Source organism: Amia ocellicauda, chromosome 12, assembly GCF_036373705.1.
Source record: "Amia ocellicauda isolate fAmiCal2 chromosome 12, fAmiCal2.hap1, whole genome shotgun sequence".
NCBI classification, from domain to species: domain Eukaryota; kingdom Metazoa; phylum Chordata; class Actinopteri; order Amiiformes; family Amiidae; genus Amia; species Amia ocellicauda.
This window is the reverse complement of record NC_089861.1, coordinates 27918439-27932524: the sequence shown is the minus strand read 5'-3', so window position 1 is coordinate 27932524 and position 14086 is coordinate 27918439. Positions and strand designations below refer to the sequence as shown.

General features: G+C 41.2%; 1 protein-coding gene across 1 annotated transcript; it reads right to left on the bottom strand.

The window, feature by feature from the left end:
- Window positions 1-1081: 1081 nt before the first annotated feature.
- LOC136764833 (apolipoprotein L2-like) lies at window positions 1082-9882 on the bottom strand. Its single transcript, XM_066719166.1, has 4 exons — window positions 9641-9882; window positions 4448-4634; window positions 3743-3822; window positions 1082-2860 (listed from the first exon to the last, which is right to left on the bottom strand). The coding sequence occupies exons 1-4, from the start codon at window positions 9764-9766 to the stop codon at window positions 2114-2116; spliced, it is 1140 nt and encodes a 379-aa protein (XP_066575263.1). The 5' UTR covers window positions 9767-9882; the 3' UTR covers window positions 1082-2113.
- Window positions 9883-14086: the final 4204 nt, after the last annotated feature.

The following is a 14086-nucleotide window of genomic DNA, read 5'->3' as shown; positions in this document are numbered from 1 at the left end:
TCTGGTGTCTCTCTGCCCCGATTCGCACACGCTACTCCACTGCTCCGCTGCCTCCACTGGCTCCCGATAGCGGCACGCATCCAGTTCAAGACACTGACCCTCACCTACCTCTGTCTCACCGCACTGCACCAAGATACCTTCAGACACTCGTCTCTCCATACATCCCCTCCAGACCACTGCGCTCCTCCAGCGCCAGAAGACTAACTCTGCCTCCTCTCCACTCTCCTTCCTCCAGAGACGCTCCTTCTCTTCCCTGAACCCTAAGTGGTGGAACGACCTGCCCACCGAAGTCAAAACAGCAGAGTCCTTGACCTCATTCCGGCGCTTATCAAGACGCATCTTTTCCGACAGTAGCCCTTGACGGTGACCTAACATCTTGACAGCACTTTCCAGGATATATGACCTCACGTATTGTATTCACTTATGTAAATTGTAATGTGTACAGTTTATTATGCTTTGAATTGCATTGTATAATGTAAATTTGAATTTGTAACATTTGATGACTTGTACTGAACGGTATTGCACTTATATTATAAGTATATGGATAAGAAATAATAATAATAATAATAATAATAATAATAATAATAATAATAATAATAATAATAAAAATTCAAGATGGAAAACAGGAGACATTTCTTCACACAGAGAGTCATCACAATCTGGAACAAACTCCCCAGCAATGTGGTTGAAGCTGAAAATTTGGGAACATTTAAAAATTCTTGAAGCACTCAGTTTTTAATGGACACCAAATGAGCACGATGGGTCGAATGGCACTGGGTATTATATGTTTATTTCCTGCTATTCAACACAAGCTTAATGTAACATTTTATGAATATAATCAAATTATATTAGTTTCACATTCATTGTCACCAATAAATGATTATTGCACACCTTTGATTTGACTGTGGGGTGATAATATGAGTTTCAGTTAAACTGTTATACAGATTGACTGGAAATAATATTCTGTTTAGTATTTAACTTATTTTGCTGTCATTGTCATTTAACAATAATTACACCATTCCATTATGATTAACACAGGATCACAAGTGTTTAAAGCAGAAAATAAAAGTGCCGCAGGTCCTATAGTTGAAATGTACTTTTATTTTAATTAATTGTTCTTCAGTTATGCTTTTAAGTTGCAGTTCATTGAACATTAAGTAACACAAAAGACTGCTCAGAACCAAATGATATGAATGTGGCACATTAAGGCTTAACGAAGAAGTTAACCTCATTCCTTCTGAGAAATACACTTCAAAGGAAATCAACAAGCAACAAGCAACAAGTTGAAGCAGCAATTTGATTCAGCAAAAGAGGAAAAACATGGGATTTATGCAGAGAACAATAAGGCAATGAATGGAGTGGTGAGTTTTGTTTTCCATTGTTAGTAAGTTTATGAGTACAATGAAGCACTCGACTGATAACTGAAGGCAGAAGAAACCTAATCTGCAGGAGTTGGTGAATGGGGGATGGGAGGACTGGAAGATTAATTTAATTGCGACTGGACTGGTCATGAATACCCCTACGGAAAAATATCAAGTAAACAATGAAGGCAGACAGGTTACATTCACTTCCGTTTCTTGTTTTTGGACCTTGATTTGTGCTCACATTGAAATGCTGAACGGGACTTTATTTTTCTCAGCAAGGATTCAGCTCCTCCTGAAATGTAAAAGTATCTAATGCCTGCTTGCCTGTCTCACATGGCATGAGAACAATGTTGCTGCAACATTGGCCTGACCACAGGGTGTTGTTAATGTTCTCCTATTCCAGCACGGCAATGTTGTCTGCACATTTCAGAGGTCCACCTCACAAATTACAATCCATATCACACATCATTTATTATTTTGCCTGCACTGATACAACACATTTTCTTTATGTTTTTCCATTTTGCCTAACTAACAATGCAAAAGTTATTTTATTTGTAAATTCTGTCACTCAAATGAAGTTTTGTCAATTTAATGCTATAATGTTATTTAACAACAACCCCTTCATTCCTACACCATATTTGTCCACTTCATTACAATGTAATTCTGCTAATTGGCTGATCACTGCATTGTGTTAATCTGGAAAGTCCATGGACAGTTTGGAAGAAGGTCCATATGCTTCAGAAGTGACTTCAATGGAGAAGTTGTTTATCTCCCATACTTTTAAAATTGGAAATGAAGTTTCCGATCTCATCAAGGTTGAACTGAATGTCCTTGACTTTGTTGCGAACCTCTTGGGCAACTTCAGTCTTGCACCCTGCATGCAGATCTTTGGCCTTCCGGATGATGTTGACCATATCAATTATCAGGGCGATGCCAGCAAGTATGCCGCCCACCACCGCTGTGACCCTGGCTGCAGCGTTGGCTCCCAGAGCGATGACATCATCAAGCAGACTAACTGCCCGGGCGAGGGAAAAAACGCTGGTCAGTATGCCCACTCCCCCCGGTAACACCGACATGCCACTGACCTCCTCCTGCAACTGCGACAGTGTCTGGCAGACGGTTTTGATGGACTCCTGTAGATTGCTAAAGTCTATTTCAATGCTCTGTATCTTAGCTTCAAGCTCCTCCTTGTATTGCTTGTTCTTGATGTGTCTCCCAACGTCAGAAGAGATTGACGTGATGCCGCCAGCTACGCCAATTCCCGCCCCGACCCCGCTGATTATTAACGAGGTCCCGAAGGTGACAGGCATCAGCGCCAAGCCAACGATGGTCAGAATGGACCCGGCTGCCGCCACAGAACTTCCTGTGATACTGCCTATGGTGGTGCCCTTGTGAGTAAAGTCCATCCAATCTGCAATGGCTTCCATCTCCTTCAGCAAGTCTTCAATGACCCTCCTCTTGTCCAAGTACTGGCTTTCCATGGATCTGATCATTTCCTGTTGGGTAAAAGACACACCTGTTACAATCACCCGAGTGAAACCAGTGCCCTGTGAAACTCACCATGAACCATTTCAAAACAGTAGTCAAGAATTATAATCACTTGAATTACTGGTTGATCATATATCCTGTTTGTTTTTGGTTTGTTGCTCTTTTTGTAATAGGTTTGTAATTTTGTGAAATGTGTATATCACACATTGGTATGGGCATCTGCCAAGAAATTTAAAATAATAATATGCTAAAACAAGGCACTGTTATAGCAGAAACTGTAGTTAAGCTTTTTTCTTGAATGTAGAATGGCCTTATATCTACTTACCAGTTGAGACTAAAATGAGTCAGCAGCTGATGTTTTACTCAAATTGGTTTTATTCATGTATGATCTTTGATTTCTTAAGATTTCCCAAATTCCCCTTGAATTTCACAGAGACCTACCACCCGATCAATAAACTCAGAATACATTCTATAGGAATTATGACCAAGACCAAATAAAAACCGTGACAGTTCTACCAAGTGTAATGAGCAAACGCTGCACTTGATGGTGAGACTGCATGAAATACTAATTAAGTCATGAAAAAAGACCCAATTAAGCACTGTAAGTGGAATTGGAAATTGGTACATTTTTCATTTGATACAAGTCTATATAACATCATTCAGGACAGCAGTTTCAATACATAATTCTGTGATTTTCATGCATAATATTGTTTTATTTCTGATTCAGCTTTAAACACTTTTTTAAACCAGAGGCATGCGCTAGGTACAATGAATAAGAAGGCATCCATTCAGGTGATCATCACCTTGCATTCATTTAGAAAAAGAAAACCTACAGTAATCACTCAGTCACCTTTTCAAATTTCATGTCACTGGGAATAGAGAACATATACCTGAAATGCTTTTCTTAGAAGATCATCAAAGAACGGCCTGCAGAATTTTACATAGGAAGCTACCTTGCTTGGCCCCAGACCTAAAAAGACACATTGGATTAGATTAGGTGTAATTACATGAAAGGATTCACTGGGTTTTTCCTTGAATACTTACATGTTTTAATTAAATAAACATCATTCATCTACCAACAAATATGCATACAGGAAACACTTATCTGACACAAGGCCACTACCTTTGTATGAAAAGGAATATCACAACAGGTCAGTGATATTTAATTCTTTTAATATCATTTATTTTCTGAGATAATTTGGAAATCCATTTGTTTCTGAAAGCTTTTTATTCTATGTAGAATTTTCAATTGTCTGCCTTTTTAGAAAGACATTGCTGTGAATGTCTACCTTAGCCTTAACCTATGTTTAATTAAACCATTTAATCAATTTCAATTTGTCATGTAAAGCATGACATCTTGCATGACTGAAACCGGCTTTTAAACACGGCCAGCGAGCTTATGGTCCTCTGGTTTTCTTTCCACCAGTTTCCCTACATAGTTGCATTTATTTGTTTCTTAATTTCAATTAAAGACCTCAAAATCTAATGGACTGGAGACCAGAGCTGGGCCATGATTGGACACATCGTAATGGGTGGCTATTTGCTAGTTTGACCATTGTTGCCAATTCAGGATGTTATGGCCAGTTGTGGCTCACCTTGAAGAGCAATGTATTCCTCATCGAAATCCTCAATCCTCTTCTTCATTTCGGTGAAGGCATGAAGGCCTCTGCAGTCAAAGCAGGAAGTCAATCCGTGGTTCATCTTTAGTGCTTCAATCTTCTCCCAGCACTTCAATTTTGACACCTCCTCCACACGCCCATTCTTCAGGTTGCCCAGCAGAGTCTGAGCAAAAACTCAGCAGTCAATACACATTATAGAAATCATTCTAACCAAAGAATGATGTGCCAACATTGTCATCAAGTGAAGACAGAGTCAGATAACAATACAGGATTTGTTGACTCCAGGAGATGTCACAATATTGTAAAACAATGTAATTTGATAGCATATATCTACATTCCTGAGAAAACAATTGGACCGACCACAAAACAGAGAAAATGAAAAACTAATTTAAATTGAAGAAATGCATTTATCAAAATTGACTATTTATCCAGCTGACAAAACTGAACTGTGGATGATGTGTGTTGAAAAACCTGAAATCAACATATTTCATGCAGCAGAGAATGTTAATACACGTTTCACTTTCTAATTATATATATATATACACACTTACCTAAAGGATTATTAGGAACACCATACTAATACTGTGTTTGACCCCCTTTCGCCTTCAGAACTGCCTTAATTCTACGTGGCATTGATTCAACAAGGTGCTGAAAGCATTCTTTAGAAATGTTGGCCCATATTGATAGGATAGCATCTTGCAGTTGATGGAGATTTGTGGGATGCACATCCAGGGCACGAAGCTCCCGTTCCACCACATCCCAAAGATGCTCTATTGGGTTGAGATCTGGTGACTGTGGGGGCCAGTTTACTACAGTGAACTCATTGTCATGTTCAAGAAACCAATTTGAAATGATTCGACCTTTGTGACATGGTGCATTATCCTGCTGGAAGAAGCGATCAGAGGATGGGTACATGGTGGTCATAAAGGGATGGACATGGTCAGAAACAATGCTCAGGTAGGCCGTGGCATTTAAACGATGCCCAATTGGCACTAAGGGGCCTAAAGTGTGCCAAGAAAACATCCCCCACAACATTACACCACCACCACCAGCCTGCACAGTGGTAACAAGGCATGATGGATCCATGTTCTCATTCTGTTTACGCCAAATTCTGACTCTACCATCTGAATGTCTCAACAGAAATCGAGACTCATCAGACCAGGCAACATTTTTCCAGTCTTCAACTGTCCAATTTTGGTGAGCTTGTGCAAATTGTAGCCTCTTTTTCCAATTTGTAGTGGAGATGAGTGGTACCCGGTGGGGTCTTCTGCTGTTGTAGCCCATCCGCCTCAAGGTTGTACGTGTTGTGGCTTCACAAATGCTTTGCTGCATACCTGGGTTGTAACGAGTGGTTATTTCAGTCAAAGTTGCTCTTCTATCAGCTTGAATCAGTCGGCCCATTCTCCTCTGACCTCTAGCATCAACAAGGCATTTTCGCCCACAGGACTGCCGCATACTGGATGTTTTTCCCTTTTCACACCATTCTTTGTAAACCCTAGAAATGGTTGTGCGTGAAAATCTGAGCAGATTGTGAAATACTCAGACCGGCCCGTCTGGCACCAACAACCATGCCACGCTCAAAATTGCTTAAATCACATTTCTTTCCCATTCAGACATTCAGTTTGGAGTTCAGGAGATTGTCTTGACCAGGACCACACACCTAAATGCATTGAAGCAACTGCCATGTGATTGGTTGATTAGATAATTGCATTAATGAGAAATTAAACAGGTGTTCCTAATAATCCTTTAGTTGAGTGTATATATATATATATATATATATATATATATATATATATATATATATATATTATATACAGTGAGGGGAAAAAGTGTTTGATCCCCTGCTGATTTTGTATGTTTGCCCACTGACACTGACTGTATTTTAACAGTGAGAGACAGACTTAGTACTTGGTGGCAAAACCCTTGTTGGCAATCACAGAGGTCAGACATTTCTTGTAGTTGGCCACCAGGTTTGCACACATCTCAGGAGGGATTCTGTCCCACTCCTCTTTGCAGATCCTCTCCAAGTCATTAAGATTTCGAGGCTGACGTTTGGCAAATCGAACCTTCAGCTCCCTCCACAGATGTTCTATGGGATTAAGGTCTGGAGACTGGCTAGGCCACTCCAGGACCTTAATGTGCTTCTTCTTCAGCCACTCCTTTGTTGCCTTGGCTGTGTGTTTTGGGTCATTGTCATGCTGGAATACCCATCCACGACCCATTTTCAATGCCCTGGCTGAGGGAAGGAGGTTCTCACCCAAGATTTGACGGTACATGGCCCCGTCCATCGTCCCTTTGATGCGGTGCAGTTGTACTGTCCCCTTAGCAGAAAAACACCCCCAAAGCATAATGTTTCCACCTCCATGTTTGATGGTGGGGATGGTGTTCTTGTGGTCATTCCTCCTCCTCCAAACATGGCGAGTTGAGTTGATGCCAAAGAGCTCGATTTTGGTCTCATCTGACCACAACACTTTCACCCAGTTCTCCTCTGAATCATTCAGATGTTCATTGGCAAACTTCAGACGGGCCTATACATGTGCTTTCTTGAGCAGGGGGACCTTGCGGGCTCTGCAGGTTTTCAGTCCTTCACGGCGTAGTGTGTTACCAATTGTTTTCTTGGTGACTATGGTCCCAGCTGCCTTGAGATCATTAACAAGATCCTCCCTTGTAGTTCTGGGCTGATTCCTCACCGTTCTCATGATCATTGAAACTCCACGACGTGAGATCTTGCATGGAGCCCCAGACCGAGGGAGACAGTTATTTTGTGTTTTTCAATTTGTGAATAATCACACCAACTGTTGTAACCTTCTCACCAAGCTGCTTGGCGATGGTCTTGTAGCCCATTGCAGCCTTGTGTAGGTCTACAATCTTGTCCCTGACATCCTTGGACAGCTCTTTGGTCTTGGCCATGGTGGAGAGTTTGGAATCTGATTGATTGATTTGCTTCTGTGGACAGGTGTCTTTTATACAGGTAATGAGCTGAGATTAGGAGCACTCCCTTTAAGAGAGTGCTCCTAATCTCAGCTCGTTACCTGTATAAAAGACACCTGGGAGCCAGAAATCTTGCTGATTGATAGGGGATCAAATACTTATTTCCCTCATTAACATGCAAATCAATTTATAACTTTTTGGAAATGGGTTTTTCTGGATTCTTGTGTTGTTATTCTGTCTCTCACTGTTAAAATACACCTACCATTAAAATTATAGACTGATAATTTCTTTGTCAGTGGGCAAACATACAAAATCAGCAGGGGATCAAATACTTTTTCCCCTCACTGTATATATATATATATATATATATATATATATATATATATATATATATATATATATATATATATATATACACAAACAGAGGCTCTCAAAAGAATTCTACCCCTTGGAATTGTACATATTTCATTGTGTTACAACACGAAATCAGAATGGATTTAATCAGGAGTTTTTGACACTTATCAACACAGGAAATGTCCATCTTTTCAAAGTGAAAAATACAATCTGCCAATTGTTCTAAATTAAATACAAATACAAAACATAAAATAATTAAATGCATGAGTAATCATGAGTATTTGGTAGAGGCACCTTTGGCAGCAATTACAGCCATGAGTCTATGTGTATAAGTCTCTACCAGCTTTGCACATCTGGACACAGCATTTTTTGCCCATTCTTCTTTGCAAAAAAAAGCTCCATCTAATTGGATGGGGACCTTTGGTAAACAGCAATTTTCAACTCTTTCCACAGATTCTCAATTGGATTGAGGTCCAGGCTTTGACTAGGCCACTCCAGGATATCAACCTTTTTGTTTTTAAGCGATTCCAGTTTGGCCGTGGCTGTGTGTTTGAGGTCATTGTCCTGCTGGAAGATAAATCTTCTCCCAATTCCAATTTCTCTTGCAGGGTTTCTTCAAGGATTTCTCTGTACTTTGCTGCATCCATTTTGCCCTCTATTTTTACAAGGTTTCCAGGCCCTGATGCAGAGAAGTATCCCCATAGCATGATGCAGCCACCACCATGCTTCACGGTAGGGATGGTGTTCTCCGGATGATGTGTGACATTTTGCCACTCTCCCATAAAGGCCACTTTTCTGAAGCACCTGGGCTATTGCTGCAGTATGCACAGTGTCTCCCAGCTGAGCTGTGGAAGACTGTAACTCCTTTAGAGTTGCCATAGGCCTCCCTGACCAGTGCCCATCTAGCCCAAATACTCCGTTTTTGAGGACAACCTGATGTAGGTAGATTTACAGTTGTGCCATATTATCTCAATTTCTTAATAATGGACTTTACTGTGCTCTGGGGGATATTCAATGCCTTTGAAATGTTCTTATATCCTACCCCTGATTGGTGCTTTTGAAGAACCTTATTCCAGATGTCCACTGAATGTCCCCTCGTCTTCATGATGTAGTTTTAGGAGGACTACTAAGGAATTGTAATAACCAACTGTGGGACCTCCCTGAAACACACACTTAATTGCACAGAGATGGATTACATTCAACTAATTACGTGACTTCTAAAGACAACTGGTTTTGCCACAGCTCAATCAGGTGTGTCATAGCAAAGGCACGGATGACTTATGCATTTAATTATTTTCCGTTTTGAATTTGTAATTAGTTTAGAACTATTTGCAGATTATATTTTTCACTTCTACATTATGGACATTTTCTGTGTTGATCAGGAGCAAAAACTCCTGATTAAATCCACTCTGATTTCATATTGAAATGTGGAAAAGTCCAATGGGGGTGAATACTTTTGAGAGCCACTATATATATCTCAACACTGCCAGAAGCAAATATGTTTACTGGGTTCCCATTTTTTCAACTACAATCCACACGTTCCTCACATCAGGTGCAGCTGAATACCAAATATCCCTCAGTAATGAGAGAAAGTATATTCTTTACTGACACAGAATATTGGTAATTAAATAGTAATGAGAATAGAGAAAGATGGTAAAATTTCTCCCCCTAAAAATAAATGTAACCTACACCACCTTGCCAATTCCCAATACACAACCTGTTAATGCTGCTGGAAAACCCTTAGGACCCCAACATGACAGACACAACCCATTCAGAGGCAAATTGGGATCATCTATTCTTGCTTTACCAGTAAAATATTTGTGATGTAATATGACAGCACTGGGATCTTTAGGGGTGATTTAAGAATGATGTTCTTCTGCTCACCTCAAGCTCCACTCTTTTGCTGTTGATTTTAATTGTGTCATTGAGATAAAAGCTGTATTTCTTAAAGATGTTCAACGAGGCATCATGGGCATCTGACAGAAGTTCTTCCAGCTCTTGGAGTTCCATTAGCAAGTTCTCATTCTCAAGCTTGGCTTCTGACTCAAAGGTTCCTTGGCCTTGAGAAAAGCTCGTTCCAGCTGGGATTGGGTCAGGTCTTGGGCAGCAGCCTCCAAACACACACTCTCATTGTTGTTGAGCATGGAGACATAAGAACGAGCCAGGGCTACAATGGCTTAATGTATAGAAATAGCAGCATTACATGATGCTGACATTATAGACACATTCAACACAGTGCAAAACATAACAAAGCAGGAGAACGATTAAAGTTTAGCAAGTGATTCTCATATGCAAAAAATTATCAGAATTCAAGTGCTAAACCTCAATTCATGTATTGTCTATTCATGTACTGTTATACAAGCATTAAAGCATCCAGATGGACAGAATCTGCACTTTTACCTCCAGGCGTGCAGTATGTCTTCTCCTTGCCAATCATTTTAGGATTGCAGAGGTCATCTACATAGCTGATCAACCTGGAGAGAGATTTCTGGAAGTCTTCATCTAAGTCTGTGAGCTGCAGCTCTGGCAGCAACCTGTGAAATTGAGAAGCAAAAAGAGTCAGGATCCTCACTTACTGCCAACATCAAAATACACTTAAAGACTTAAGCTTTCGAAGACATTGTGCACGACCCATGTGCAACATTACCCAGGTGAATTTATCAAAGGGTGTTAGAAAATATAAGACATTTTCCAGTAAGTTAGTAGTTAAAACTTGTTCTTATTAGGATTTCTTAGCTATCATTTTGATTTCTCTGCTCAGACTTATCTTTGTGGCAGATGAAAACAATTTCTGCTGCCGTGGCAAATTCTTTGGGTAACGAACCAAAATGATCTATCTTATAAGTTCTTATTAGTACAGTGTGTCCTTGGTAACAGTGCGTCCATGTCTGAACTAATTACAAAGAAAAACGTATGAAATTTCGTTACTGTGTCTTTGATATTAAACTAATTATAGGAATACCTTATTAATTATCGCTTCCCTTATCTCGGAAGTGCCCCGGACATATGCCAAGAAGATATCATCCAGTTTCGGGACTGCCCCGAAACTCCTTTGAAATACTGCTTGTAGATGTATAAAAGGCTATGTGAAACTTTCAATAAGTTAAGATAAACGAACAGACTTCGGTGTCTGTGAATTTTTCCTTTCCGAGCGCTCGTCTCCTGTTGAAAAGTCTCATCTGTTACTGGAAGCTCTGACTGGGGTGCCTGATTCACTAGGATCCGAAGGGTTGCTTCAACTGAAGTGTTGAAGCATTAGGGGCTCATCCCGGGATTACAATCAGGTGAGTGGTGTCTTAATTGCCTTTGTGCTGTATCTTGCGCGTAACAGTTGAGACTTGACGCAGGAGAAAACAAATTGTACATAGGTGTTGTGTTTTCTGTGGTGTGTTGGTAATCCTGGTGTATAGTAATGGGAGGTTCTGGAAGTAAACAACCTGACTCCCCAAAGCTGGGAGAGACCCCCGTGTCTTGGGTTTCCACAGTTTCTGCTGGTTATTATGTAAATCCTTTTGTGGATCAATTAGCTGGATGGTCTGAGGGCATGTCCCCACAGGTGATGCCATATCCTCGGGAGGGTAGTTTTGAGGATGATTATGTTCAGGAAATGCATGCAATGGTGTTTGAAGGTTGGGGAGATCCAGAGTGGGATTACGATTACATGAAAAAATGTTGTTTAGAATAGGAGCATTTGAGACCATATTGGCTAAAACACTGGAGTCTGAAAACTAAAGTAGACCCGAAAGAGTTGGCTAAGATTAATGTTAAGCAGGAACCTAAACTTCCAAAAGGACCGAGGAAGAAAAGTGCTGTACCAGCCCCTCTACCCACTCCTCCGCCTTATGCCTCAGCACCGCTGTGCACCCCCATGGAAACTAAATTGTAATCCAGCTGTAGTGAAAGTCAAAGGAAGGATAGTGCAAGTGAGGGTGAAAATGAGTCAGATGTGTTTCAAGGCGTTATCCAGGTGACTTCTTGTGAGATCAAGGTTATTCCCCTGACTTTACAACACCTGTCATTGATTATTACAACTCTGCCTTCCCCGTTTGTTAACCCCGGAAAATATGTCGGCACTTTAATGAGAATAAGTAAACACAGCAACCTGACTGTGGCAGATTATCGATTTATTCTGGCCCAGACCTTAGGGGATCATTATGATGAGGATGAGCTCATACAGAACGTGCCATTGTTGCATCAGAATAATGACAATCCTCGTATGATAGGAGATGAAGAGGAATTTGAAGTAACTGAGGAGCCAGGAAAGGGAAAGGTTGTTATACCAAAAAAAGAGCGTGAAGAGGAAAAAAAGAAAAAGAACCGGGAGCTAGTACAGAAAAGGGAAAGAAAACAGATGTCCGAAAAAGAAGGGTTAAACCGAAACTGAAATTTATATGGAATGAGCCAGGTGAGGACAAAGAGATGGACAAGGATTTAAGAAATTATTTGTTGAAAGTGGCCGGTAAGAAACAGGATATAACGGGTTCTGTGGCCTGATGGGTGTACCTCTCTGTTTTTCACTCGATTTCATAAGACATGGACTGAGGAGTGTCTGTTGCCCCTCAACTCCTCGCAAATGCAGGCTACGTTTGTAAACACGTTTCTTACTAATTGCTGTCCTCAGGTGGCCTCTGTCATCAGATTGCATGTTCAGGACAGATATAAAAAGGAAGTAAGAGAATGGAAACAGATATTAGCAGAGTTGGGGGAGGATAATGCCTTCCCCAGTGGTACGGGAAAGAAAGCGGCTGTACAAATGTACCAGCAGATACACAGGGACAAGGGGAAGGCAGAAAACTGGGAAACTGCCATTAATGTGGAATACGAGGACACTGGGTGCGAGAATGTCATAAGAAACAGAGAGATCGACGGAACGGACAGTATCTGCCTGTCCAACAACAACGCAGAGAGGAAGGGTGCCTGCAGTCAGGCTACACCCCTCCTTTTGCTCAAAGCACCATTCCTCCACAATAGGGATGCCCGCAGGGTGATATCGCCCCTTCTAGCTTTCTCCAGTTGTCTGTACAGGCTTCCTCTGAACATGATATGCCCTTATTACATTTAGAGCTGAATGGTGTGACCACTGCATTTTTAGTTGACACTGAGGCTACCCTCTCCTCGCTTTCACAGGATTATAGAGGGCAGTTAAACGAATGCCAACAGCGCTCTGTGGGAATAACTGGGGTTTATATGTATTGTTATGAGACACAGCTAATTTCAGTCACATGTGAATTAGATCCACACATACATTTTCAGCATACATTTATTGTACTGCCCCAATGTCCCTATAATCTGCTGGGGAGAGATTTGTTAATTAAAATGGGTCTAGTGATTAGTTCTGACGGGCCGCATATTGTCTTACAAACCAGACACCAGCGACCCGTGGCTTTGCTCTCTGCCTGCCCACAGTTAGCGTCCTCTCGATCGTGGATGGAGCAGGTGCCTGAGACTGTCTGTTAGGGCTCAGCATAGAGATGAAGTAGGATTAGTCGATGTAGAACCATATAAAGCTGTTCTGAAAACCCAGGAACCTGTGTATGTGAAGCAGTACCCCATGTCACAAGAAAAATTTGAAGCGATCGATGCACTTCTGTCCTCTCTATTTCAGCAGGGTGTTATTATTTCTGTTTCTCTGTATAATACTCCAGTTAATCCTGTAAAAAAGGTCACAGGGGGGTGGTGTTTTACACAAGATTTGAGACGAATAAACAATATCGTTCTCCCCGTCCCCCCTGTAGTCCCTGATGTGCCATCTTTAATTACTTCCATTCCACATAATCACACACATTTTTCCGTTATTGACTTATGTTCAACCTTCTTTTCAGTTCCCGTTCATCCTGAAACACAGCCGCTGTTCGCATTCACGCACAGGGGAAAACAATACACATGGACACGTTTGCCGCAGGGATTTGTGGACTCTCCTGCTGTGTTTGCTGTCACAGTGTGTCGAGCGCTTTCTGATCTCATCCTCCCAGACGGATGCACAGTTTTGCAATATGCAGATGATTTGCTTGTCTTTGCTGAAAGTGAATCCCTTTGTCAACAGGCTTCTATAGCACTCCTCAAACATTTGGGAAAAAAGGGATTCAAGGTTGCTAAAGCAAAAATACAATTTGCACAAGAGACTGTGAACTACTTGGGATTTGTGTTATCCAAGGGACAGCGCACACTGGCCCCCTCGTGGGTTCAAGCTGTCGAGACCCTGGCTTTTCCCAAAACTGTGACTCAATTGTTGTCTTTTCTGGGACTAATAAACTATTGCAGACACTGGATTCCAGACTGTTCCACGTACGACAAGGCTCTGCACGCCTGCATTGACGGAACTACTGTGGT